General features: G+C 34.9%; 2 protein-coding genes and 1 pseudogene across 2 annotated transcripts; all 3 read right to left on the bottom strand.

The window, feature by feature from the left end:
• Positions 1-1,351: 1,351 nt before the first annotated feature.
• On the bottom strand, positions 1,352-2,657 carry LOC126910994 (uncharacterized; annotated as a pseudogene).
• A 512-nt stretch (positions 2,658-3,169) lies between these two features.
• On the bottom strand, positions 3,170-5,389 carry LOC126910626 (zinc finger MYM-type protein 1-like). Its single transcript, XM_050695913.1, has 2 exons — positions 3,623-5,389; positions 3,170-3,439 (listed from the first exon to the last, which is right to left on the bottom strand). Exons 1-2 carry the CDS (start codon positions 5,109-5,111, stop codon positions 3,234-3,236), a joined length of 1,695 nt encoding a protein of 564 aa, XP_050551870.1. The 5' UTR covers positions 5,112-5,389; the 3' UTR covers positions 3,170-3,233.
• A 57-nt stretch (positions 5,390-5,446) lies between these two features.
• Positions 5,447-15,942, bottom strand: LOC118277602 (uncharacterized). The gene is made up of 2 exons (XM_035596479.2): positions 6,608-15,942; positions 5,447-5,590 (listed from the first exon to the last, which is right to left on the bottom strand). Exon 1 carries the CDS (start codon positions 8,421-8,423, stop codon positions 7,179-7,181), a length of 1,245 nt encoding a protein of 414 aa, XP_035452372.2. The 5' UTR covers positions 8,424-15,942; the 3' UTR covers positions 5,447-5,590; positions 6,608-7,178.
• Positions 15,943-25,302: the final 9,360 nt, after the last annotated feature.

Genomic DNA, 25,302 nt, shown 5'->3' with positions numbered 1-25,302 from the left:
TTACTAACCTTATTTATTTTTAGTATAAAAACTACAACTTATCTAGGCAGATATTTTCTATACCTAAGTAAGTAAGTACCTCTAAAAAGCCTAACTCAATTCTTGTTGTCAAAAGTGATCACTTATGTACCAACCTACACATCTGTTGAATGAAACGGGAAAAGTAAATAAAACACTATGTTAAAGTGGAATAGTTTATTGATATTCATCATTTTCATCCAAATCTCTTATAACTACGTCATCCAGAAATTCTGCTGGAGCTGATATATTGTTTTCGTACCTAGCCCATCCAAGGTACCACACTACCGTCATCACGTGAGCGCAACATCCGATGGTTCGTCGACCGACCAAACAATTGCAACAATATTCAATTATCCCGTTTCTGCCAGGCACATTATTTTCTACTAAAATATAAACATAATATTGTTTTCTTGAAATGTGCCTGGACTTGATTTTTCCTCTTATTAGTGTTTTATCACCACTCCCTCTAAGATTATATTGAGAAAAGTCTTGTGTATCCCTACATACTTCTATTCGATATGATCCGTGAAATCTTATATGTTCTCCATAGTATGACCTTGCTTGTCTAATTTGGTAAGTACCTAGACCAAATAATATTAATTCACTATAAGTTAATCTAGGAAACAAAAATAAATTATCTCGGTCAGCAGTAATACTCTGAAAAGCAGTTGACCTTCTATTCATGTTTAGTTGTTCAACTAATATGGCTAAATTATTTTCAAAATTAATTCTCTCTCTTATAATTGTAACTATTTCATTAGCATCATTTCTATCCTGAAAACGAACACCAAATCTGTTTAGTAAACTGGCCGCTATTTGGAAATTCTGCATCATGTTAGGGACTGATTTATTAAAATAGTCTTGCCTCAGGAGCTTAAAGTCCCTTTTAAATTGTCCATTTACTGCCTCAACCACCCAACGACATATCGTTACACAGCGGCTCCGGTTGGCCTGCTGTGTTGTTAGTTGGTGTTCGTCTTCTAATAAAGATTCAGGCATATATGCCCGGTAATTGCAACCTTCCAGCATTCTTATGGAATCGCGGAATCCCCTATCCAATATGAACACATCATTTTCTTGAAAATATAATCTAAGAGGAGCGTTTTCATAATCAAAGAGGGAAATCATTATGTCGGCATCGGATGTGGTAGCCTTGTATGGACCGAAACAATCGAGGATGTAACCATCACTTGCCACAAATAAAAATGGCTTTAATAGATTTTTATACTTATGTAATGAGTATGTATCCTTTTGGAAGGAATAATTGGAACTTTTATTTATATAAATATATGTACCGTCACAAATAATAATAGCATTTGTGAAGTTTTCATTATATAATTATGCCATTTGGTATTGTCAGATTCTGATCCATTAGACTTTCTCTCGATATGTGAGAGAGACCCAGGTGCATAGGTACAAAATTTTGAACCAGGATTTCCCTGCTTTTGTTCATTAGCCTCTTTAATGTACTACGCGGTACATCTAATAATGTAGACAAGCGAACATCTGATTCACCGGTCCTCATTTTAATCAATAATGCAGCTAATCCCAAAAGGCCTTTGTGCATTCCTTGTATGCGAGGAACTTCATTAGGAAGAGTGAAAAAATCTTGTTTAGACCTTCCAGTCCAAAAGAAAAATATGTTATCTTCAATTTCTTGGATACCTTCTACAGTTGTGAAATTAAGGTAAGGCTTGAAAGCATTGACAAATGAAAAAACATGTTCCACTTGTTCTAAGGTGAATGTTCTAATGCTATTACTCGAATCAAAGAGATCGCTCCACTGGTTACTCAGTCTATGTTCTGAACAAACACGGCTGTGCACAGGGATATAATATTTATATGTACTGAGTATTGTAGCTCTAAATGAATCTGACAAATTGTGCAGATTAATATTAGAACATTGAGGGAAAAGGCAGTGAGAAGCAGTATTTGCTGCCCGTCTATAATTTTCCATCATTATTTCACTTGATGCAACTTCAGAAGGCACTTCTAGATTTTCATGAACTGGTTCAGCAGTGAATGGCTCAGAGTCACCTGTTTCAACTACAACTTCTTCAGTAGTATAAACTCCACGGGCATCATCAGCATGATCAATACGTATGGCAGCACGCTTGCAACTCATCCAGCATGCATGGCATATTTTATCAGATGATGATATCTATAAAAGAAAACATTGAATTAATATCAGGTATTGTTGGTATATATTATTAAAAGATAAAAAGACATGTCACTACATTCAAGGACAAAAAACAATAATACTTAAGTACCTATCATGTTAAAAGTATTATTATATACCCACATTATTTTTTTATGGTGAAAAGTATTACAGCATAGGTCAATCACTAACAGGAATAATTATTGATTTTCAGAAGAAATATGATAATAAAGAATATAGAAACATAAATACCTAACGTGGTGCAATTCTTGTTTGTATAACAGCATTAATCCGTCTTTGCTCCAGGGTTGCCAACCTTAGAACTTTTACCCTCGTACACGAGCTGCTTAAAATCTCGTATTTTGTCCTTCCAATCCTCGTACATTTAATTTAAAAAATTTAAAACCGAAATAATTTGAATTAAAGACATTTTACACTATGAAATATACTGTTTCAAGTTATCTACTAAATAAAACATAATTTATAGGTATTAAAAATAATATTTAATCACAAATCGGCCCATTTCAGTTTGCCTAACGCCTATGTTTCAAATTCAAATATGATGTCAGGAACATCCTCACTATCTTCGTTCTTCTTAGTGCCGTATATTTTTTTTTTTGGTCATACGGCTATACATCTCTCTCGTTGGCTCGAAATTAATGCAATTTCCAGCTCGTGTTGGACCTTTTGCGCTCTCTGCAGCAAGAAGTGTGCCATTCACAGTTTCCACAGTTAACCGATTTCTTATGTCAGTTTTTATTAAATTGACTTTACTAAAAACCCTCTCGCAACGGCATTCGCGTGAGGTAGAGACAGTGTAGATAGGGCAAAATGAGCCAGCTCGGAAAAGTCTTCTGTTTTCAGTAATTTGGCCCAAAACTTATCTGGCTCACAGTGGCGTAGCGTGCGTTGGCGGGACCCCGTATAAAAAATTGTTTGGGGGCCCTTATATTGTTTGGGGGTAAAGATTTTTCACAAAAGAAAAAAATATTGTGAAAAGAAATATTTATTTATCATAACATAATTTAACCATTTTACAAATAAAAATCAAATTTTAAATATTCATTCTCCTTGCCTTTTTTTCGGCAAACTGATTTATTAAATCATTTATGGCTGATGATGATTTTAGTTTTTCTAAAGTTTCTACCTCTATGGACAATAGTGAGAGGTCTGACAGCCGTTCTTGTCCCATCGAAGTTCTTAAGTAATTTTTTATCAGTTTTAATTTTGAAAAACTTCTTTCAGCAGTTGCGGTTGTAACTGGAAGAGTCAAGAATAAAAAGCATGCTGTGATTACCTCGGGAAAACTAGATGCAAGACTATTGAATTTTACTAGCAATAATTCAATGAGTTCTTTGATGGAATAAATTTTTTGAATTTCAGATTTTAAGCATGTTTTTAGAGCCTTTAATTGGTCACAAAGATTAACTGAGATGTCCTTACTGTATTTAACCGACAGTTTTCCGGAAGCGATAAATATCTCTTCGTTTGAAGAAGATAGGAGTTTCTCCGGTTGTAATATTTCGAACATACTACTCAGGTCGCAAAGGCTCTGAAATCTTTCTTTAGTTTGAGAAATTAATATATCTAAACAACAATAGTATACATTGACTTTGAAATAGGATTCCGGGTCGGAAATTCTCTCATCTTGTGATAATTCATCAAAAAAACGCTTCGTTATCTTTCGCCTACTGTTTTTAAAAACAGTTGTTACCCCCCACTCTTTTGCTAAATCTTTGGACTCATTTAGCAAACTATTAAATGAAATCTGATTTCTTAATTGGCACAGTCTATTTAAAAGATTACTTAATAAAATACTAGATTTCTGTAAGTCATTATTTTCATGCTGTAGAGCTTTAGAAATAGGATTAATAATTTCAAATAGTGAAGAAAAAAATGTAACGAGCACTAAGAAATCATAACTCTCCAAAATATTAATTATATTTTTACATTCTTCACGTTCATCTTTTTTATTTGAAATTAAATTTAGTTGGTACAAAGTTTTCATGATTAGTAAAAAATTTTTCTTTACCGCTAATAAAGCGTCGTTCCTAGAAGACCATCTGGTTGGACATACCTTTTTGAGGGTAATCAAATATTTTTCAGATGGATCGTCACTTAGCATAGCCCAGCGTTTTATACTATTGCCAAAAAAAGTATATATTTTTTCTAAATTATCGAAAAAAGTCGATACTTCACGAACGTGTCTCGCAGCATCGTTTAAAACCAAGTTTAAAGCGTGCGCAGCACAATGAACATAATCGGCATTTGGAGCATGCTCTTTTATTAGGGTTTGTAATCCTCCATAAACACCCGACATAACATTTGCTCCATCGTAACCCTGTCCTCTACATTTAGTCAAATCAATTCCATATTCTTTAGTCAAATTTAAAATGTCAGTTTTCAGACCTGCAGCACTGCAATCGGTTACTGCTATAAATCCTAAAAAGGACTCACAGATTTTTATTTCTTTAGGCACATTATCATCATTTTCTGTAACCGAGATATATCGAAAAACTACAGAAAGTTGGTCAATTTTTGACAAGTCTTGTGTTGTATCCAGAATTATTGTCAGAAATGGAGCTTTTTTAATTTCTGAGATAATATTGTTCCTAACGGTGGTACCAAGCAAACTAATAATTTCGTTTTGAATCGTAGGACTTAAATAATTTATTTCGCCTTTCGGTTTTAGAAGAAGTTCTTTTAAAGTTGCATCATAGTTAGATAGCAAACGTAAAATTGCCATAAAATTTCTAGAATTAGAATCATGCCCTCTCAAAGATAGATTACAAGATGCTAAAGTAATTATAACATTAATTATACGATGCAGTACATCTCTCCAGAATGTAATTTTACTATTGATTTCACTTTGCAATAGAGTATCGATGGTATTTCCTTGCAACCAATTATTATAAGAGAGTGAGGCATTCATATGCTGCTGTGACTTTTCATGGTCAAGTATAGTTTGCGTAAAATTGCTTCTAACCGAAACACCGTTAACCCAAGCAGAGGAGTATGATTTGTTTTGACGATCTGCTAATAACCAACAGAAGTGACAGTACGGTTTGTTTAAAACGTTAGAATAACATAACCATGGTCTTACAAGTTTTATGCCTGCCTGATTGAAATATGAATAGTAATAGGCCGAAAAAGGTCGGTTACTTTCTGAATCTTTTGGAAATGGTCCTTGTGGTTTAAATGGACCCAATTTAAAAATTATTTTTCGTTCGCATTCAGATAAATTGTCACCAAAATTTCCTCTATCTGATGAAATTATATTACAATCTTCAAATATATCAGAATCGTTGACTTGGTGTTCTTCAATTTCTGGATGGACATCCGATGAAGTATGTGCTTGGCTTTCTTCTATTTCCGAATGGATATTTGACGAAGAACGTGCTTCAGAAGAATCTAAAAATAAACGAGTATTCGTTAAAAAATAAATACGAATGCTTTGATACTAAACTAAAAAGAGTTATATATAAATAAATAACTTTACTGAGGGTCACAGTTAGAGAGTGTTCAGTTCAGACGCATACAGACTCTACACTGATAAAAAAGCTAACTTGACTCAAGAGCCAAAATCTTGAACCAAGAAACTCATTTGGAAGAAAATGAGTTTCTTGAATGAAGAGAATAAATTCTTGAGTCAAGAAATTGTTCTTGATTCAAGTAAATTTTTCTTGTCTCAAGAATTTATTCTCTTGATTCAAGAAACTCATTTTCTTCCAAATGAGTTTCTCGGTTCAAGATTTTGGCTCTTGAGTCAAGTTAGTTTTTTTATCAGTGTACGCGGATTGTGCTCGTATTAGTAGATACAAAATCACCTGCGGCCCGTCCGTGCGTTACATTACACCTGCGTGCTATTTGAACGCAGCGCCTAGTGTAGTGGCCATACGAAACGAGAACAACCCGAAAGCGAGTCTGCACATCTGAAGTTCTCAACACGCAATTTACGATACGATACAGACTGATAGACAAACAACAAAACAAATTGATCCTATAGATAAGTTAGAGTTTTGGTTTTTTTTTGTTTCGTGGCACGGAACCCTAAAAACAAAATTCACCCTTCGCTACAGGTAAATAATAAACCAACCACGCGTATCTGACCACGCAGATCCACATTAGCGTCGTGTAAAATAGTACTTGTGTAAATTAGTAAGTACTTCGGTTTTTCGAAGAACTAATTTTACAATTAGACATTTATTTTTAGACCTCATCCGTTTTAAGATTTTTGCCAAACCAATTTCATGTAAAAGTTTAATTAGTAAGGAGTCTCCAATATCTTTTTTAGATTTTTGGAACAGTAGTTGTGAAAATCGAGGGGGGGAGACCACTTTTTGTGACGGACAGATTGACAGACCGAAATTAAAAGATTTCCTTGTTTATCACTACGGACCCCGAATAAATGGGTTGAGTAGTACTTACCTTTCCAATCTAAATCACTCACAGTATCTTGTCTCTGAAAAAATGAAGAAATTTTGGGCACTTTTTTTATAACCTCTTCCCTTTTCCGTTTACTTTTTCTTTTCTCAGCACCGCTGGGATAATCTCTTTTCCTTTCACTCATTTCTCTTACAAATCGCTACTAATATTGTTAAACCAGAAGAACAATATTGTTTGTACTGAATTACAATGTAATGCACAATTACATAAAACGCGTGAATAAACACTGCACTGCACTCCGTGGTTTAACATCCAATGTAGAGTATGTACGTACACGTATATCGCGATATCGACTTTATTATTGAGGGATTCCCCGCTGAGTTGCAGATGAAGTAAGTAAAACGGGGAAGTCCCGCAGCCCGCCATAACGTTGTAGAGTGTTGCCAACTTTTGAACGCACGCTTAAGGCGGGATAAAAAGTAATTGCTTTATAGAATTTTGTCATTTGTAAAATAAAATAAATTAGGAAGTTTTTATTTCTTTTTCCTTACACACTTTGGGGCCCCCGTGGCCCGGGGGCCCCGTATAATTGATACGGCAGATACGGCGGTAGCTACGCCCCTGCTGGCTCACTTAGTTCATTCAACCCTTCAGGATGGCGAGCTTTTGCATTAGGCAAATTCCTCCATTGATCATCAATGACTTGTTTCTTTGCATTATCAGGTGGTGCGATTATACGGGGGACCAATTTAATAAGAGGCATAAGTGTAGGGAAACATCTCCTGAAATTGTGGGAGAGCGCTGACGCAGGTTCAGAAACTTGTAGCTTGGACAAAATAGGATCCTCCATGTTGTACCGTTTTTTGATTTCGGTGGCTGCAACTTTGTAGAAATGTTTGCAGCATGAAAAGAACTGAGTAATATCGGCAGGCTTTCTGACCACATCTGGATGCTTCAAGAGCTCGTACACTTTGACGCCTAAATACAATGCAGCGTCATGGAGCTGATGTCGCTGGCTTTCAGGGTTTATTTCACCTAGATTTGTCCTCATGACGTATTCGCGTTGTAAATAACGCAATAGGATTTCCTGGTAGAGTGTACGAATTTTCTCATGTAGATTGTGATGAAATTCCAGATTGAATTTATTAAATAAAGGAAGCGACCATTCAAGGAAACAGAAATAAAGCTTGTAGAATGGATTGCTGAGTTTTTCAAGAATAACTACAGCTCTGTTTCTTACATCGGCTTTTGCTCTTTGTGCAGGATTTGTCGTAATATCGATAAAAAAGAGACGTAGGGCCTCCCATTGCTCTAATATCCTTTCAACTACTGATAATAAAGAAAGCCATCTTGTCTGCGACGGTTTCAAAATTTTGTGGGGTTCAACTGTAGCAAACGACTGAAAGTTACGAAAAACAAAAAGCCGTTTGTCACTATGTTTAAAAAAAATGTAAATATCGCGAGCTAGTTGTTCTACTCCTTCAGGCAACTGTTTACAAACTTTACTGGCACACAAATGGGCCCAGTGACAAACGCACTTTGCTATTACGATTCCTGGAAAATCACGCATTAATCTTGTTTTTACAGAGACGTTATCACCCATCATGACGTTACACCCATCCGACCCAAAACCTATCACATTTGTCAATGGAACATCATGGTTGGTTAGTGAGTCGATAAGAGCTCTGTATAAATTCTTAGCATTGGCTGTGGGAATATCATCAGCATCAACTCCTTCCTTAAAAACTTTGTACAACTCCCAAAATGCGCTACATATCTTTTCAGCTTCTTGATCAAAGTAGCGCACCACAACGCAAGCAGTTTTGATCGTAGAAACGTCGGTTGTTTCGTCCGTCATCACAGAAAAATATTTTGACTGAAGTTTTTTAGCTAAATCTGCTTTATGACCTCCTCCTAGAACGTTCTTTACTATACCTGTTACTTTGGTTCGTTTAAGTTCAATTTCCTTGATTAGAATCCGTCACAACTTCTTTTAATAAAGCCGTCAAATGATCAGCCACTGAGAACGCAATGTTATGTTCCGCAAAAAATGCAGCAAGTTTAATTTCTGCACGACTTTTTCTTTATTTTGTGGAGTTATACCTTTCTGGAATCCTAGCGACGTTAATGATTGCGATTGCGTTTTCCCACTAGATCCAGGTTTATTTAAATTAGATAATTCAGCTACCATTGATGTTCCGGGGCAAAACGCACATTTAGCTTTTGTTGTATCATTGGTGTCTGGTAACAACCAGTCTTTAAAAGCTGGATCCTTTAACCACTGTTGTCTAAAATTCTGTGAGCGATGCTGTGATGACGTGTTACCTTCCTTTTTTCGTGTCCATCCGCCTTTTTTGGGTATTTTTTTAGGTGGGGTCGAACGAGGTGAACGGTCATCATCTTCTTTATCACTCATCGTAAAAAAATGAATAAAACAATTATAAACAACTGATGGAGGAGAGGAACTATTTCGCACTAATAAAAATTATTTACATATACACTGTCATAGTCAACCACAGTAACATTCACTTTTTTTTAATGTTTAAAGTCAGGGTGAGCGACACAAAATAACCTTTCCTCATTTTGGTGACAAACATTTGCACTTGAATTTGAGCTAGGTACTTTTCTGAAATGTTGCCATTACGAATGTAATTAGTTTCGGTATTCTCACTTGTCGGACACTTGACCTCAATTACAGCATCTTTACAGATTCCATCTGGAGATGCAGCAATCATGGGGTACTGAGGTGACAGAAACAGTCCGCAGGGCTTCACTCTCTTTTTCAGAATATTTTGCACAGTTTTTATCACTGAAGATTCTAGTTTTCGGCCCCTTTTCATGGCATGCGTGTCTGGGGTTTTTGCTCCCATGATCGCAGCTACTAAAGATCCATCTGATGTTCGGCAGCGACTTACATAAAAAACTTTGGATGCTGTGATACGAGCATAACGAAGTTCATGCCACAGAGGATTATTAACTGTTTTCTTGTGGCAGTTTCTATTTCAGCCAGAACATTGTCATTAAGAGTCGCTGTTAATGACTCTAATACTTGGTCAACATCATTATTTAGCTCATCACTGGCTTGCATAAGAAAGTTATGAAAAGAAAACTGTCTGACATCACTGTGCTTAAAATCTGGTTGACATTTCAATAGTTCACAGTTTGTAATTTTCCTTTTTTTGCCTCTTGAATAAACTCTGTGAAGACGCTAGTATTGGTTTCACATTGTGGAGCTTGCTTGCACAACTGTTCCACCGTCACATATTTCAAGGTCGTACCTACTCTGGAGAGCCTTGGTTTCTTCCAGTAACATTCCACCTCAGTGCAAGAAGGGCCTCTGTGCGACGATGGGTCCACATGAGGAATGCCACTGCGTGTTTACAGCCACCAGCAGAAGTTGCACAGTCCAAGCACTGACAGTTAACAATTTCACCCTTATTCTCGTCTATCACCATCGTAACGTTTTAAGAGCTGCTCCTCACCTTGTGTTCAGGACAAATCTTACACTTCATTGTGCAAAGACCTAACTCGCGACGCAGTTGCACATATCCAATGGCTTCATCTCCATATGATTCCCTTGCAGACCTGCAAAAGTAAACAAATTATTATCTTTTATGATCACAAAACTGCACCAAAACAAACATCTATAATTTATAACCTATAAAAGTTCTTGCTTGCTGTGGAAGTTCATCATTATTTCACTATCTTATGATATAATTTAAGTTACCATTGAAGTGTTATTATACTTACTTTGCTGTTTTCACATTTTTTAGCTCTTAGAAAATTCAAAATTATGACATCTTAAAAATACGATACTCTCTACAATTGCGTAGAGGTACCCCACTTTTTAGTTCAATGTGGTAAACTTAATCAAAATATAACTCGTGACAATGAAAAGTATGAATTTACATAATTATAAATAAATTAATAGTTATAAAAAAATTATAAAAAACACGAGAAAATTTAAATTTCGTGGGGTACCTCTACGCAAAATTACTTTAAATTATAATATAAAATGACTAAAAATTAATTAAAAAATCAGACTTGTGACAGCATGCACGAAGAAAATATCCCTGAGCTGCCGTTACCTACAACGCACCAGGCTGACCAGGTTCGGACTTTGACCCTGTCGTTTCCGGGAATGGGTCAGACGAACTCAACACAGGTTGGGAGGTAGCAATACTCGGATTACTTTTTTTGCCCTTTCCCTTCCCTTTTACCCTGGTTTTGGTAGCTGAGGCTCACAACATTTCAGATGCATTTCTCCTTTCGGAATTCTTCAAAATATTTTTAAAAAACGTCTCACACTCTAATAAAGTAACCGATTTATCTGAGTGTTTAATAACCTCAAAGAACAAGGTAATAACTCGACTGTAAGCTTTAAAACAATGTTTTTTAGATGTAGCGTTTTTAGAGCCACCGCCCCATGAACACCCTGTAAGGAATCGCCGAGTAAACATTACATCTGGGTCATAAACAAACTTGGGTTTCAAAAATAAAAAAAAAACAAAGTCATATTTGTTTGGTTCCAATCAGCATTTATTTTGTAGAAACATAAAATAATCATACTAAAAATATTATCAAAGATCAAAACTTTGATCTGAATAAATTATTCAATATTTTAATTTATAACTGTCCACAAAAGTTGTTTCCTTAAAATTACAACAATTCGGTTGTGTTAGTCATCTTCACATTAAAAATTATTATTTATAATTAAAACAAAAGAGTACTTTTAAACACGCAGCTTATATTTTCTCACTACGGAATACAGAGATGGCACAGATAATAAAAAAAAAATATCATAGAAGCTAGTTATTTAGTGATGCCACCAGAAGGCGCTAGTATATGTACTTGAGTTAAATATGATTATTTCGATATCAATAAATAACACCCCCACTATATCGAAATAAAAGATAAAGAAATAACATAAAAACTTACAACTCAAAAGTGTACAAAGAACAAAATTAAATTTTTACAAGTCCCAAAGTTTCCATAAATTTATAATGTTTCGCCCTCGACAAACCTTTCGTCAATAAATCAGCAGGCATCTGACAAGTCCTAACATATTTAGTTTCAACAATCTCATTATCAATTACTTCTTTTATAAAATTATAACGTACATCTATATGTTTGGACCTCTTGTGAGACTGATGACTATTAGCAAGTTTTAACGCACTCGGGCTATCATTACACAAAATTATTTTATTATAAGACCCTACCATCTCAGTTTCCAATCTACGCAGATATATGGCCTCTCGATACGCTTCCGATAAAGCCATATATTCTGCTTCACAGCTACTTAATGCCACTGTGCGTTGCTTTCTGCTTTCCCAAGAAATAGCAGACCCATTTTTTAGAAAACAAAAACCTGTATATGACCGTCTATCTAACGCGTCACTAGCCCAATCGGCGTCTACATAACCAATCAAATCCGCTGTTCTTTGGGAGTATTTCAAACAGTAATCCTTAGTCTTATACAGGTACCTTAGAACCCTTTTAACATACCAAAATAAACATCTGAATAGGAATTGTTAAACTGTGATAAGTAACTGACAGAGTATGCTATGTCTGGCCTAGTCAACACAGCAAAATACATTAAACATCCTATTAACCTTTAATATGGAATATTATCTTTACACTCACTAGATTTTTCAACATTTAGTTTACATTCAATAGGTGTTTCTGCTGTGTGACAATCTGTCATGTTAAACTTTTGCATCAACTGCTCAATATAATGTTCCTGATCAAGGGTTACTACACAATTTTTTCTATCAACATTAACTCTCATTCCTAGATACTGTTTGACATCACCAAGATTTTTAATTTTAAATTTAGCACTTAAGGTTTCAATAAGTTTATTAGTTTCCGACTTTACATTTGAAAAAATAAGGAAATCGTCAACATAAAGACCAACTATCACCTTTTTTCCATTTTGACAATCTTTTAAAAATGCACAAAGCTCAACTTCACTCTTCACATAACCTAAATTACATAAAGTTTCATTTACTCATCATACCAGGCTAGAGAAGCCTGTTTTAGACCATATATAGCTCTTTTTAATCTAAGAACCTTGTTACAATCAACATTTGGGAAACATTCAGGTAATTGCATAAATATAGTTTCCTTTAAATGACCATTAAGAAATGCAGTAGTTACATCAAGATGAGTAATGTCCATATCAAGCTGTACACTCAATGCAAATAAATAACGTAAAGTTGAATGTCTTATAACAGGAGAGAATGTCTCGTCATAGTCCACACCAGGTCTTTGCGTAAATCCCTTCGCGACTAACCGTGCACGATATCTCACTTGTTTGTCACAATATTTCTTTTTAAGAACCCACTTGCACTTCACTACTGTACCCGCACTAGGAGCATCTACCAACTCCCACGCATCATTTTCACTAAAACAGTCCAGTTCTTCCCTAATAGCACTCAACCACTGCTCTGTCCCTAGCTAAATTATTGCCAAGCTGGGCCCATAACCTATTATTTATAATTAAAACAAAAGAGTACTTTTAAACACGCAGCTTATATTTTCTCACAACGGAATACAGAGATGGCACAGATAATAAAAAAAATATCATAGACTTGGACAAATGTTATTTTAGTAGTAAGCTAGTTATTTAGTGTTGCCACCAGAAGGCGCTAGTATATGTACTTGAGTTAAATATGATTATTTCGATATCAATAAATAACAAAAATGTCATAAAAATAAACAATCCTGTCGTTTTAAAAAATTATGAATTTATGTCCACAGAAGGGATTTTATTTTCGGTTGACTTAAATCAAACATAATATATCAACCAAACTAAACATAAAATAATGGAATAAACATAACTGGGAAATATTGGGATCGTAAAAAAATACTAATCTATATTCTAAGATGTTACAAGCGTCATTTGTAACACGCTAGAATAATATGTTTTTTTTTATTCATTATTGTCACTATCAGAGTAGGGATCGACGAAAGGTTTTTGAGACTGATGAGGTCGTACAATGAAGTCGCCTTCACCACTGTTGTCTGTGGATAATGGATGACGATCGCGTGGACTAAAAATTACATCAGAGTCATCAGGGCTCGATCGAAACCTAGGTATTTTATTGAGACGTAATGGGAGAGTAATACTTACATCGGAATCATCAGAGTCTGACAGGAAAAATCTTTTCTTTGCACGTAATGGGTGAGTATGAGAAGTACCTTCTTCAGGTGGAACCTGATTTGACCTAAAAGTTATTGTAGAAGCATTGGCTGTGTCGTCACTTCTCGGAGATACGTCCATTGCGTCAGCAATACTCAACGGACTATGTGATTGTCCAATATCGGACGGAACCTTTATCTGGCCAATTTCATAATGTGGACATACAGCATTTGTTGCACAAGACAGACAACTAAGCCTTCTTACATGTAAAATATTTGGTTCATTTCGATTCCAAGAAAGTTAATGAATCTTAAATGTCCCTTTATAAGCTTTCATCGTATTCTTGTCGACCATTTCTTGAATGTCTTGAACATTTGGATCGCCTATACCGTAAATCTCTATACCTTTACAATTCTGTTTTAAACATGCCAGAAGTGAGTCATAGTCAGAGACATCTCTTTCCATTGCAACTGAACTATCACACAGCCTTTTGACACAGCCAACCTACTCCGTCTGGAGCACCTTTGCCACGCCCTTTTTCACTGTAGTGCCAAACAATATCGGTCACATCATTTAATTCTCGACTAATGAATTTAACAATTAAAAAAAACATAGTTTTGTTTCGGTATTGGGTTGTTAGGCCGTCACTCAAAATATGTAGTTCTGTTAAATTTGGATTAATTTCTTTAATTCGCTGTAGGATCGGTTTAAGGTGGGCACAGATCATAACAGGATCATGGCGCAAATTTTTTGAAATAGAGCACATGGACGTAGTTTGAAAACCATCATTCGGAAATTCAGCCACGCTATAATAAACGCAAGTATGAAGAGACAATTGAGGCTTAGAGCCACCAAAGTGAGCCGACTGAACCTCAGCGCTATATTTACATGTATAATTTTCAGTAAAATCTATATGCAAAAGACGTTAATTGTTGTTTAAATGTTTGTATTGATCTTATTTGATGAATCATATTAGCTACATGTTGCATGAATATTGGTAAATTTGTATGAAGTAACTTTACGAGAGCACCTATCGTAGTTTTAACAGTTTCTTTTAAACATTTCTTGCATTTTTTCTGTGCACCTTTGATAATTACATCCACATCTTTTGTAACTCATCTATCATAAGTTATATAATCGTTTTCGTTAAAAACCAGTTTCTTATTAAGACAGCTCTGACACTCTCTCTCTAAACATTTAGGAGTCACTGTATTACTACAACACAATACCTTAATAGCATCGGAAGCAGATCCGTAAGAAACAACTTTAGATTTTTGAAGTGATCGAATTATTTGATCATTATTTTCGTGTAACGTACACAGACAGGTGTTTCGTGATACTGCTTTTGGAAACAGAACCCAAAAAGGTCGATATCTTCTAAAAGTCTGATAAGAAATATTAAATCCAGTTTTGCGTTTAAATATTATGTGTAAGTTTAAAAGTGTGTCATTTAATAAACGAATTTGCCGTTTGCTTTATTTCCTAGTTATTGTTTCATTTTTACCTGCAGTTAATCTAGTATATTCATCATCTATTAAAAATCATGCACAGCTTTCCTGATATCCGTTTTCAAGGCTTTATTTTCAGAACTCGACTTCGACGCTTTCTTTTTTCTTTCTTCTAATCTTCGTATTCTCATTCAATATGGACAACAACAAACTCTAACCCGTTATCACTTCTAAAACACAGTACTTTGTTTTTGGTTACATTTTCGACCTTGTACAAAAAGTTTTCAGTACATTTCATCTTTGCCTTTAACAAAGTACACTGACCTGTAGTTTGAGTAGTCATCTTTCAGTATAACAAAGTATCTTGAACCTCCCACGGACGGCACCTCCATGGGTCCGCACGTATCCGCGTGTTTCAACTCACACGGCTTACTCGTTTTATTTTCACTTGCACTGAAAGGCAATCGATGAATTTTGCCCTCCAAGCAACTTTCACACTTAAAATCCAAGTCTTTCACTTCAATGTTATTATTTTTAAGTACCTCCCTCACAAGTTTTGATGAGCAAGTTTCTCGTGCCACTCTTTAAGTCCAGATTTCACTTCAGTCGTATTCGTCATCTCATATTTGTAACGAACTTTCATATAGTACATATCGCCGTTACGACTCGCTACGGCACACACTGTATTTTCCTTGTAAAATTTACACAAGTTATTGTCCACATTCGGTCGTAAGCCCCGCTGCATTCGGTCGTGTTTAACCTAAACTACTATCGGCTTCTAATATAAAACCAGTCAGCCATTACATTACAAAATGGAAAAGTGTGGTGTGTGCAGTGAAAATTTATCGGAAGGTGCTCATTGCACAACATGCGAGCAATGGTTGCATTACCAATGTGCAGGAGTCACCAAGTCGGGCTATCAGAGGCTCTCCAAGGACAAAAAAACTCAATTGGCGTTGCGTGAAGTGCACATCCACCAAACTCTCCTAGACCTGAATCCGAATCGGACCCCACGGGCACCGAAGCTGTCCTGGCTGAGATACGTGCCCTGTCAGCAAAATTTGCACCATTGGAAGGACTAAAAGAGGAGGTTTTAGCTCTGAAAAAAGAATTTCTAGACTTTAAATCTTCTATGAATACACAATTCTCCGACGTCGTCAATGAATTCAGATCAAAAATTAATGACATGGAGCAGCGCATTGGTCTTATGGAAAAAGTCAAATGTCAAGTTGAACAACTCCAGGTGCGAATGGATAAATTAGAGGAAGATTCGAATAGGAATGAACAATGGCTTCGCTTGAATAATATCGAGTTAAAGGGAGTTCCACAGTCTAACAATGAAAACCTTATTGATATTGTGACCAAGATCGGAGCTAGAATTAATTACCTGGTATCAAAAAATCTAATTAATTTTATATCTAGACTACCATCTCAACAAAAAGAACACATCAAACCTATAATAGTCGGTTTCTGTAATAGATATATAAAAGAAGACTTCATAGCTGCAGCCCGATATGAACTAAAGACATCTCCACTCACGGTCAGTCAATTAGGGCTGTCCGGTAACCATAAAATATTTATAAATGACCACCTTACTCCAAAGAATAAAAATCTTTTGTCAAAAGCAAAGAAGACGGCGGCGGAAATGAATTTTCAGTATGTGTGGGTCAAACACGCAAAGATCCATGTAAGAAAATCGGATACCACCCCAGTGATCATGGTCAAATCAGAAAAGGATCTAACAAAAATAGTGTAATTTTTATATATTTACATAACATTCACGTAGTTTTATCGTCTAATTTGTATTCATTAATTGTTTATTATCTTCAGTTTGAGAATCACTTCCCGCGGAGTGCTAATCGTGTTTTCCTATTGACGCTGTGTAGTGTCACAGTGCATGAATGCAATATTCTAAAGTATAATTTCTCTAATATTAATCTAGCCCATTACATTATCAACATAGATGCGTTCCCAATAGGGTCCTTTTTCCCACACCGCTCATTAACACTTACTACTAAATGTTACTGGTCACCGTCGACTTGCTACCGGTTATCGCCTTTTGTTTGTGTTCATAAGCTACATTCAAATTACTCATTTGTCGTTCACTGTGTATTGCTGTGCCTACTAATCTCTTCTATTGGGATACTTGTTTCTACCTGCATTTTTAATTATTATAGTATAGCTAATGAATTTAATGGTGTAATTTTGTTGTGCCTTTTAAAATACTACGTAATTTCGGTTGTGCATTATCAATATGTAATTCATTTTGCTATAGTTCATCTCGGGAATGGCTCCACTTAATATTTATTATCAAAATGTGCGTGGACTGCGTACGAAGACAGTTGATTTCTTTCGTAGTGTTTGTTCTGAGTCGTATGATGTTATAGTTTTAACCGAAACATGGTTAGATGATAGTGTTTATAGTAGTGAATTATTTGACAATCGCTATCTTGTTTGGCGACGTGATCGCGATTATTCCCGTACCGCGCAAAAACGAGGTGGTGGCGTATTGATTGCGGTCAAAAGTGAAATAGCGGCAATTGAAAAAACATGTTGGCGTAGCACTGCTGAAGATATCTGGGTGTCCCTTAGGCTAAAACGATCTAGACCTCAAGTGACCTATGGTTTACATTTGTGCGGGCTGTACCTTTGCAGTGAAAATACAGGTAATTCGTATAGCATTCAGTTATCTAATTACACAAATAAACTCAATAATTTAATGCTAACTCATCCAATGGATAAGTTTGTAATTTTGGGTGATTTTAATTTTGGAAAAAATGTAGATTGGTGTCATAGTACGACTAACAATGCGGAGTTAGTACCACTGAATAGTTCAGGTGAGCATATTATAAAATTCTTTGATACTGTTCAAACTTATGGTTTATCGCAGTATAACGGTCAACGTAACGTTAATGACAGACTTTTAGACCTAGTTTTTTCTAATGATGTAGTGCGTGTCACTGAAAATGCTGACCCATTAGATATCCCCATTGATTCACATCACAAACCGTTACTTATTCTTGCCGAGTTCGTAGAAATTCATAAGTTGGAGTACAATATAACTAATCGGTATCATTACTCGATCGGTGACTATTCAGTCATAACGTCCGAACTTGACAATGTAAACTGGACCTCATTGTTGCATAAAGATTATATGTCAATTGAGGACGCCGTAGCTAATTTCTACAATAAATTATATGAAGTAAGAGACAAGCACATACCATTAAAATCGACAAAGCTTTCCACTTATCCTCCCTGGTATAACACAGCCTTAATTAAAATTCTTAAAGAAAAATATAAATATCATCAAAAATATAAAACATACGGTAACCTATCTGACTATCACTCATTTTCTATACTGCGTACTAGGGCAAAGGACATGGACAAAAAATGCTTTGACATTTACATAGAAAAAATTGAATCATCTATCATAAAAAATCCGAAAGCTTTCTGGTCGTATGTTAAGAGTAGGAGAAAATCTGGCACGTTCCCCAATGTAATGCAATATAACGACATCACAGCACATTCTGGTGAGGAGATTAGTAACTTGTTTGCCAATTATTTTTATTCCACATTTCAAGAACCAGATTCAAACATTTCTTTTAATAGTAGTTACTTGTCCAAAACTATTTACTTAGCAAAACACTATATAGTTCGTAAAAGTCACTCAATGTCTATGATTTTCTTAGCCTAGGTTCAGGTATTACGAAGTAGTTACCTGTGACAAAACCTCACTATAGGCACTTTACAAGTCTGTAAATAGTCACTAACAATGTTCACAGATCACACATGGTAATCTAGGTTCAAGAATAATAATTTCTAATTTGAAACCTAGTAGGTATGTATACGTAAGTCCACTAATTATTGTAGGTTTTGAATATTACCCACTTGAACAAACCTAATATTGTTCTTACACACTTGGGTACTTCGAAAATGTTCACACAACACGGTTCTAGAAGTTTCTGGAATACGAACCGCCAGTTCGTTATTTACCTAATCCGGTTGAACACTTACAACTTTTACACGACAGATGTTCGAATAGTCACTTAATCACGTCTAACTAACTACTAGTTAATGTCTGAATAACCTAGATTCAGGTAATACACACCCGACACAAAATCTTTAACGGTTATAGTTCGAACTTCGAAACACACACAAAATGTCCGCCGGTGTAGGTACGTAGGAACGAACGCACGCTATCTTCATTCAGGTTTTAGGCACCCGATACGAAATGTAGATAGATAGTACACAGTTTACACCATACACTGACTGTCTGTAACGAACCTAGGTTCAGGTATTACACACCCGATGCGAAACCTAGAATTCGCCGAGTCTCTCGCGAAACAACGTAGGTACTTAGGTTCAGGTATTACGTACCCGAGACAAAACCTAGGTAAACACTACCTACGCGCGATTGACTATTACTTGAGAACACACGAGTACACGGCACACGCGAATTTTCTTGAGTCAAACGGTTTCTTACAAGTTCTTACAAGTTCGTACACGTTCTGCTTCACGTTGGGCTGCCAGTTATAGGTCGAGGGAGTGAATTGACTCAATAAATATGTATTTATAATGACCGTTTAATTATTTATGGTAAATAGTTACACAACTTGTACTAAGATTAAGAACAATAATATATACTTATAAGAAAACCTACTCGGCGCGCGGCAGGAGCGTACGTGCGCTCGATCGTACAGTACTCGCGTCACTGGCGGTTAGGGGCGGTGGCGGCGCGGGCGCGGACTCGTGCCGAGCGTCGGGTTAGGGATGGGGTGTGCGCGGACTCGTTAGTCTTACTATCGCGTGCTATAATACTTAATAGTAATGTTAAGAACTGTATTCCTTTTTTAAAGTTTAATAATACAATCTGTGTTGATTTTAATAAAAAAAATCAGTAGGTAAATCAACTACAAAATAATCAGCCTTTTACATTAGTAAGTACCTAAATATTTTTTGTTTTTTTTTTACTTATAGACATTTTGAGATGATTTAGATGTACCAGGTCGGTTCATATAATGCAAGTTCAATTCATTTTGAGTTTTGAAAGTTATATCTTCTAAGACAATAATTTTCTTGTTACTCTTATTTCTTATAGGAGCAGTTTCGTCTTAATATCACCACATATTCTGCACTATAATCATTTTTTTTAACATTTTGCGAAATATCGTAAAATCCTAGGTGTTTGCCATGTACTAGGGACACGGTATCGAATAGAAAGTATCGATACTGTACTCATGAGTAATATCGAACGAAAAGTATCGTACTCATAAATGTATCGAAACAAAAGTATCGATACTTCAACGTATCGAGTACTTTTCTTGGAGCCTAATGATCAGAAACGCGTCAGAACATCAATATCAGTCAGTAAATAAAAATAAAAGGTTTTGGCACACTAATTTATTACAATAATAAAGAGATTACAATAATAAGACGACTGTAACTTTATACATTTTAAACTGTATGAAAAAAGAACTGTTAATTTAGGCACACATCAAAGTTCCCATTCCTCCTCCGTACAATCACTTAAAAATAACAGTTTATCGAGCCGTTTTGGCGATAGGCGGTTTCGGATTTTAGTTATAGTGCTTCCTGCTTTAGAAAACAATCGTTCTGAGGGCACTGACGTCGCTGGAATTGACAAATATTCTCGTGCCAACTTGTATAATTTTGGAAACACAACTTTCATATCTTCCCATTGCTTCAAAGGTTCTAAGGAAAGTGGTGAAACCTGCGCAGACAAATAATAGCTTATTTCATCCTTTGTTTTGGATTGGAATGAAGATGAAGAACAATCATTTTTGTTTTGTTTTTTTGTATGCGCTAACTTCTTATGATGACTCCAAAAGTCATATGATGTTTCAACAGAAGAATCGCTGTCAGGTTCACTGCTAATAATACTGGAACTGGGAGTGGTAGTAATAAATCGTCTTAGTAAAGAAATAGCCTTTGCACAAGCTCTAGCATCTTGAAAGTGAATATTCTTGAATCTTGGATCCAACAAACATGAGATTGCAATCAAATGATTGTCTTCAATATGTCCGAATCTGCGTTCTATCTGTTTGATTATTTCGTTTTTTACTGTATTTATTACCTTATCATCGGTATTATCATCACCACCTATACCTTCAGCCACATGTACATCATTAATCTGCGCCTTCAAGCAGTTCACCATCGGTATTATTTTACTTATGGTCACATACTGTTCACCCGATAGCTCTTTCGTTACATATTCCAGTGGTTTCAATATTAAAATCAATGTTTTTATATTCTGCATTTCTACAGCTGAAGGTGTGGGTGGTGCTTTAGTATTTAACATTAAAATTTGATGAACAATTGGCGCTAATTCTATGTATCTCTGGAGCATATAATAGACAGAATTCCAACGAGTTTTAACATCTAAAATCAGTTTGAGAGGTTGACAGCCAGTTTGCTTTTGACGTAAAGAGTCGCTGAGAATTACACTGCTCTTGAAAAATTTGACGATGTCTCGTACTTTGCTTACTAATAAACTGAAATCATTGACTAACATTGCAGATTCAGCGATAAGATTAATTGTATGAGCAAAGCAAGGCAAGTGTTTATTTTTTCTAGAAAATTAGCTATGCCTGCTGTCATGTTTGAGCCGTTGTCCGTAACTACAGCAGTTATTTTTTCCAGGCTGATGTGCATACCTGCACAAATTTCTTTTAATCTGTCAGCTATGTATTCACCAGTATGCCGTTGATCCAGTGCAACAGTAGCAATGCAACGCGATACAAGTCTGTCATCATGTAAATAATGAGCAGTAACCCCTAAATAACTGGTAACAGTCATCATCTCACTCCAAATATCACAGGTTAATGCCAAGTGCGAAATATTGTCAAATATGTTTTCAATTTTCAAATGCATGGTACTGTATAAAGCATCAAATTGGGCTTTAAGAGTATCCACGCTTGGAATTTTAAACGACGGGCAAGCTTGATGCATCATTTTTTTAAATCCACGCCCTTTCACAATGTCAAACGGTCTTTTATCAACGCAAATAAAATAAAGCAAGCATTTGCATAGCTTCAAATGATCCTTTCCTCCATTGGAATAAGAATATTTACGTTCTATTGTTTGTACAATAGAAAGTTGTCTTTTTTTTGGAAGCGGTGCATATGTTTCTGTAAGCTCACTGTCATCGATAACATCGATTGGAATTTTCTTGACATCAGATGATGAAGGAATAGCTAGAAATGTATTCGATTCAGGTGCTTTTGATGTACTTGTCGATGGTTGTGGTTCATGACTCGGTGGCGGTGAATTCAGCGGGTCTAGCTTTTTATTAATCGTTGTTTGTATCTTTTCATCTCCTTTTCCACTAAAAAAAAATACCGGAATTAGTTTCGTGCTCCTAAAAAGTTCTTCAATGTAAAACGGGTATATATATATATATATATATATATATATATATATATATATATATATATATATATTTTAGTATACAACTTCAAATTTATTTATTACTAGCTAATTCTAGCCACTTCGTTCGCGTGGACGTTAAATAAATAAATGGTTAAAAATGTATCTTTTAGATATGGTAACAACAATATAAGCCCAAGTTAGGCCCTTATTTCGAAGTCACAAACAGACAGGGTAATTTTATTTTATTTGAATATAGTAAATAACAATAAAATTTAAGAATCATTTTAGGTTAAGTATATTAAAAAAAGCAGAAAATTATATTTAAATATACCTCAACGCATTAGAGTGTTTCTTAAGATGTTTATTCATGTTTGACGTATTCCCTGACGTTTTTATGGTTTTGAAACAAATCTTGCATTTCACTTCGTTGCTGTTAAGCTTGATAAAATACTGCCAAAGTTCACTCTTAGTAGGCGGCATTCTTCTAATGACTCAAATGTCGATGTTGTTTTATATTATACACTTTAATAATAGTCAAGCACAATAATTATTGATGACAAGCATTAATGCAGCAGAAAAACAAATCGCGAAACGAGCTCGAAGAATTAACAAATAACACCAGGTGTATACTAATAAAGCGACGATAAACAATATAAAAACGGTGAACGTGTGAATGATTGATTAGTGTAGGAAATGAATGAAAGGTTAGGATTGGAACTGAACTATAAACGGAAGGAACGAATTTTAATGTTTTAGGTAAGAAGGTTCAGTCTTCAGAACGATTGGACTAGATGGCGTTGCCATAAACATGCATGGCCGTAACCGTAAAGTCGCAAGTTTTAAGTGGGTAATTTCTGATATTTATTCGATACGATACTTGTTGAAAAGTACTCATTGAGTAAAAGTATCGAGTACAAAAGTATCTGTATCGAAAGGTAAAATACTCGATACCACAAAGTATCGATACTTTTTTCGTGTCCCTACATGTACCGTAAATTGGGGTGAAAAGGGACAAATCTGAACTTCATAAAGAAAGTTAAGGCGTTTTTTAAGAAAATTCGCTGTAAGGCGATCGTAATAATTGAGTCGATTGATGGTATCTGTGTGATCTAATATAAATTATGTAATTAGCATTTCAGTTTATGCATAAAAAAGCTAAAATATAGCCTATCCCTATTCACCCAGAAATTGGGGTCAATCGGGACGAAAATAAGGTCAATAGAGAAATTTTCTAGGGCTTTTGTAATAAATTATAATTTCTCTTAACCTATATTTTTTTTGTATCATCTATTTATTTAATTTATTCGACATTTTAACATAATACTAGTTTCTGATTACTATTTAGTCACTGAAATAAAATCCATTTTTACTTACATATTTATTTTTAATAAACAAACCTTTTGCAAATTATTTATTAATGAACCTGTATAATTATACATTTCACTGTAAAATGGTCCTACTTTGCTCCGATATTTGCTCCAAAAAAAGGAAATTATGAATATAGTTTACACTATTAATTATGAAATATACTGATATGTATTAATTTAAAGAATAATATGTTAACTAACATATTTATAAAGTTAAATGAACGTAATGAAGTATTTCATAATATATATAAAACTATGTATATTTCACAAACAATCTCCATTGTAGTAGCTTTATGAGCAAAGTTATGCTTTCATTATTCAAACTATGCTCCAGTGATATTTCGTTTTACCTTTTTTTATAGTATCAATGGTCGACAAATGGGTAAAAATTAAAATAAACCATGTTTTTGAAAGAAATAATGTTATATTCTTAAAGGAGATGGCTAAATGACTGACCCAGGCATAATAACAAGAATACGAATTTCACGCTAACCCGTATCATTTAAATATTCACTTATGAATTATTTTGTGTTTAACTAATTCTTATAACTTGGTGAACAAAAATTAACAAAAATAAGTTTCATAATTGATTTTTTTCTGTTGTGGTTTGACATGACAACACGGAAGTAAGTACTGCAAGCTATTATTAGGACATTAGTTTCCCCGAAAATCAATTCGAAATAATTAAACGAACATCAATTTTTAATAACGGTAATATAATGACTTTTTTCTGAAACCAAATAATTGTAAATGTTTTGATCGACACAAAATATATATTTTGTATAAGATTGCACAATCTTACTATATATTTTGTGTCTGTCCTTGGTTACTTTGTGTTCATTATCTAGTATAAGCAGAACTGTTTACCTATCTACCTCATATATAAATAACTTTCGGCTTAGGTACCTCAAAACGCCTTGGAAAAGTTCAGAGCAATGTTATATTTTGAAGTTTTTGTAACGTTGTTTGACGTAGGAGCGCTACTTTAATTTCAGGATTGCGCAGATATGCCAAGTTTCTGGACCTTCTTAACTACAAAATATCAATCTTTAATTATGCGGCTTTATTTATTGCTAGGTACCATATTTATTCAATATTTATTTGTACGGGTTACGACGACCATACTTTGGTTTAGCCATGTCCTTTAGTTACAACATCACTTTGTTTCATTGGTTTTTTATATCCTTAAATTATAATAGACACTGTTATCTTAACTAGTAACTTTGGTTACAAATACTGGACAAAAATCAGTCGAAAATAAACTAGACATAATAAGATAAACTTCTCAAAAATTAAAACTTACGTCTAAATATTTATGAAAATGTAACATTCTTAAAGGAGATTGACCAATTTGTATGGGACTTTGGCTATTTTTGAACAAGCAGTTCAGCT

Source organism: Spodoptera frugiperda, chromosome 9, assembly GCF_023101765.2.
Source record: "Spodoptera frugiperda isolate SF20-4 chromosome 9, AGI-APGP_CSIRO_Sfru_2.0, whole genome shotgun sequence".
NCBI classification, from domain to species: domain Eukaryota; kingdom Metazoa; phylum Arthropoda; class Insecta; order Lepidoptera; family Noctuidae; genus Spodoptera; species Spodoptera frugiperda.
Note: the sequence above shows the minus strand (reverse complement) of the source record. Positions and strands in the feature narration are given on the sequence as shown.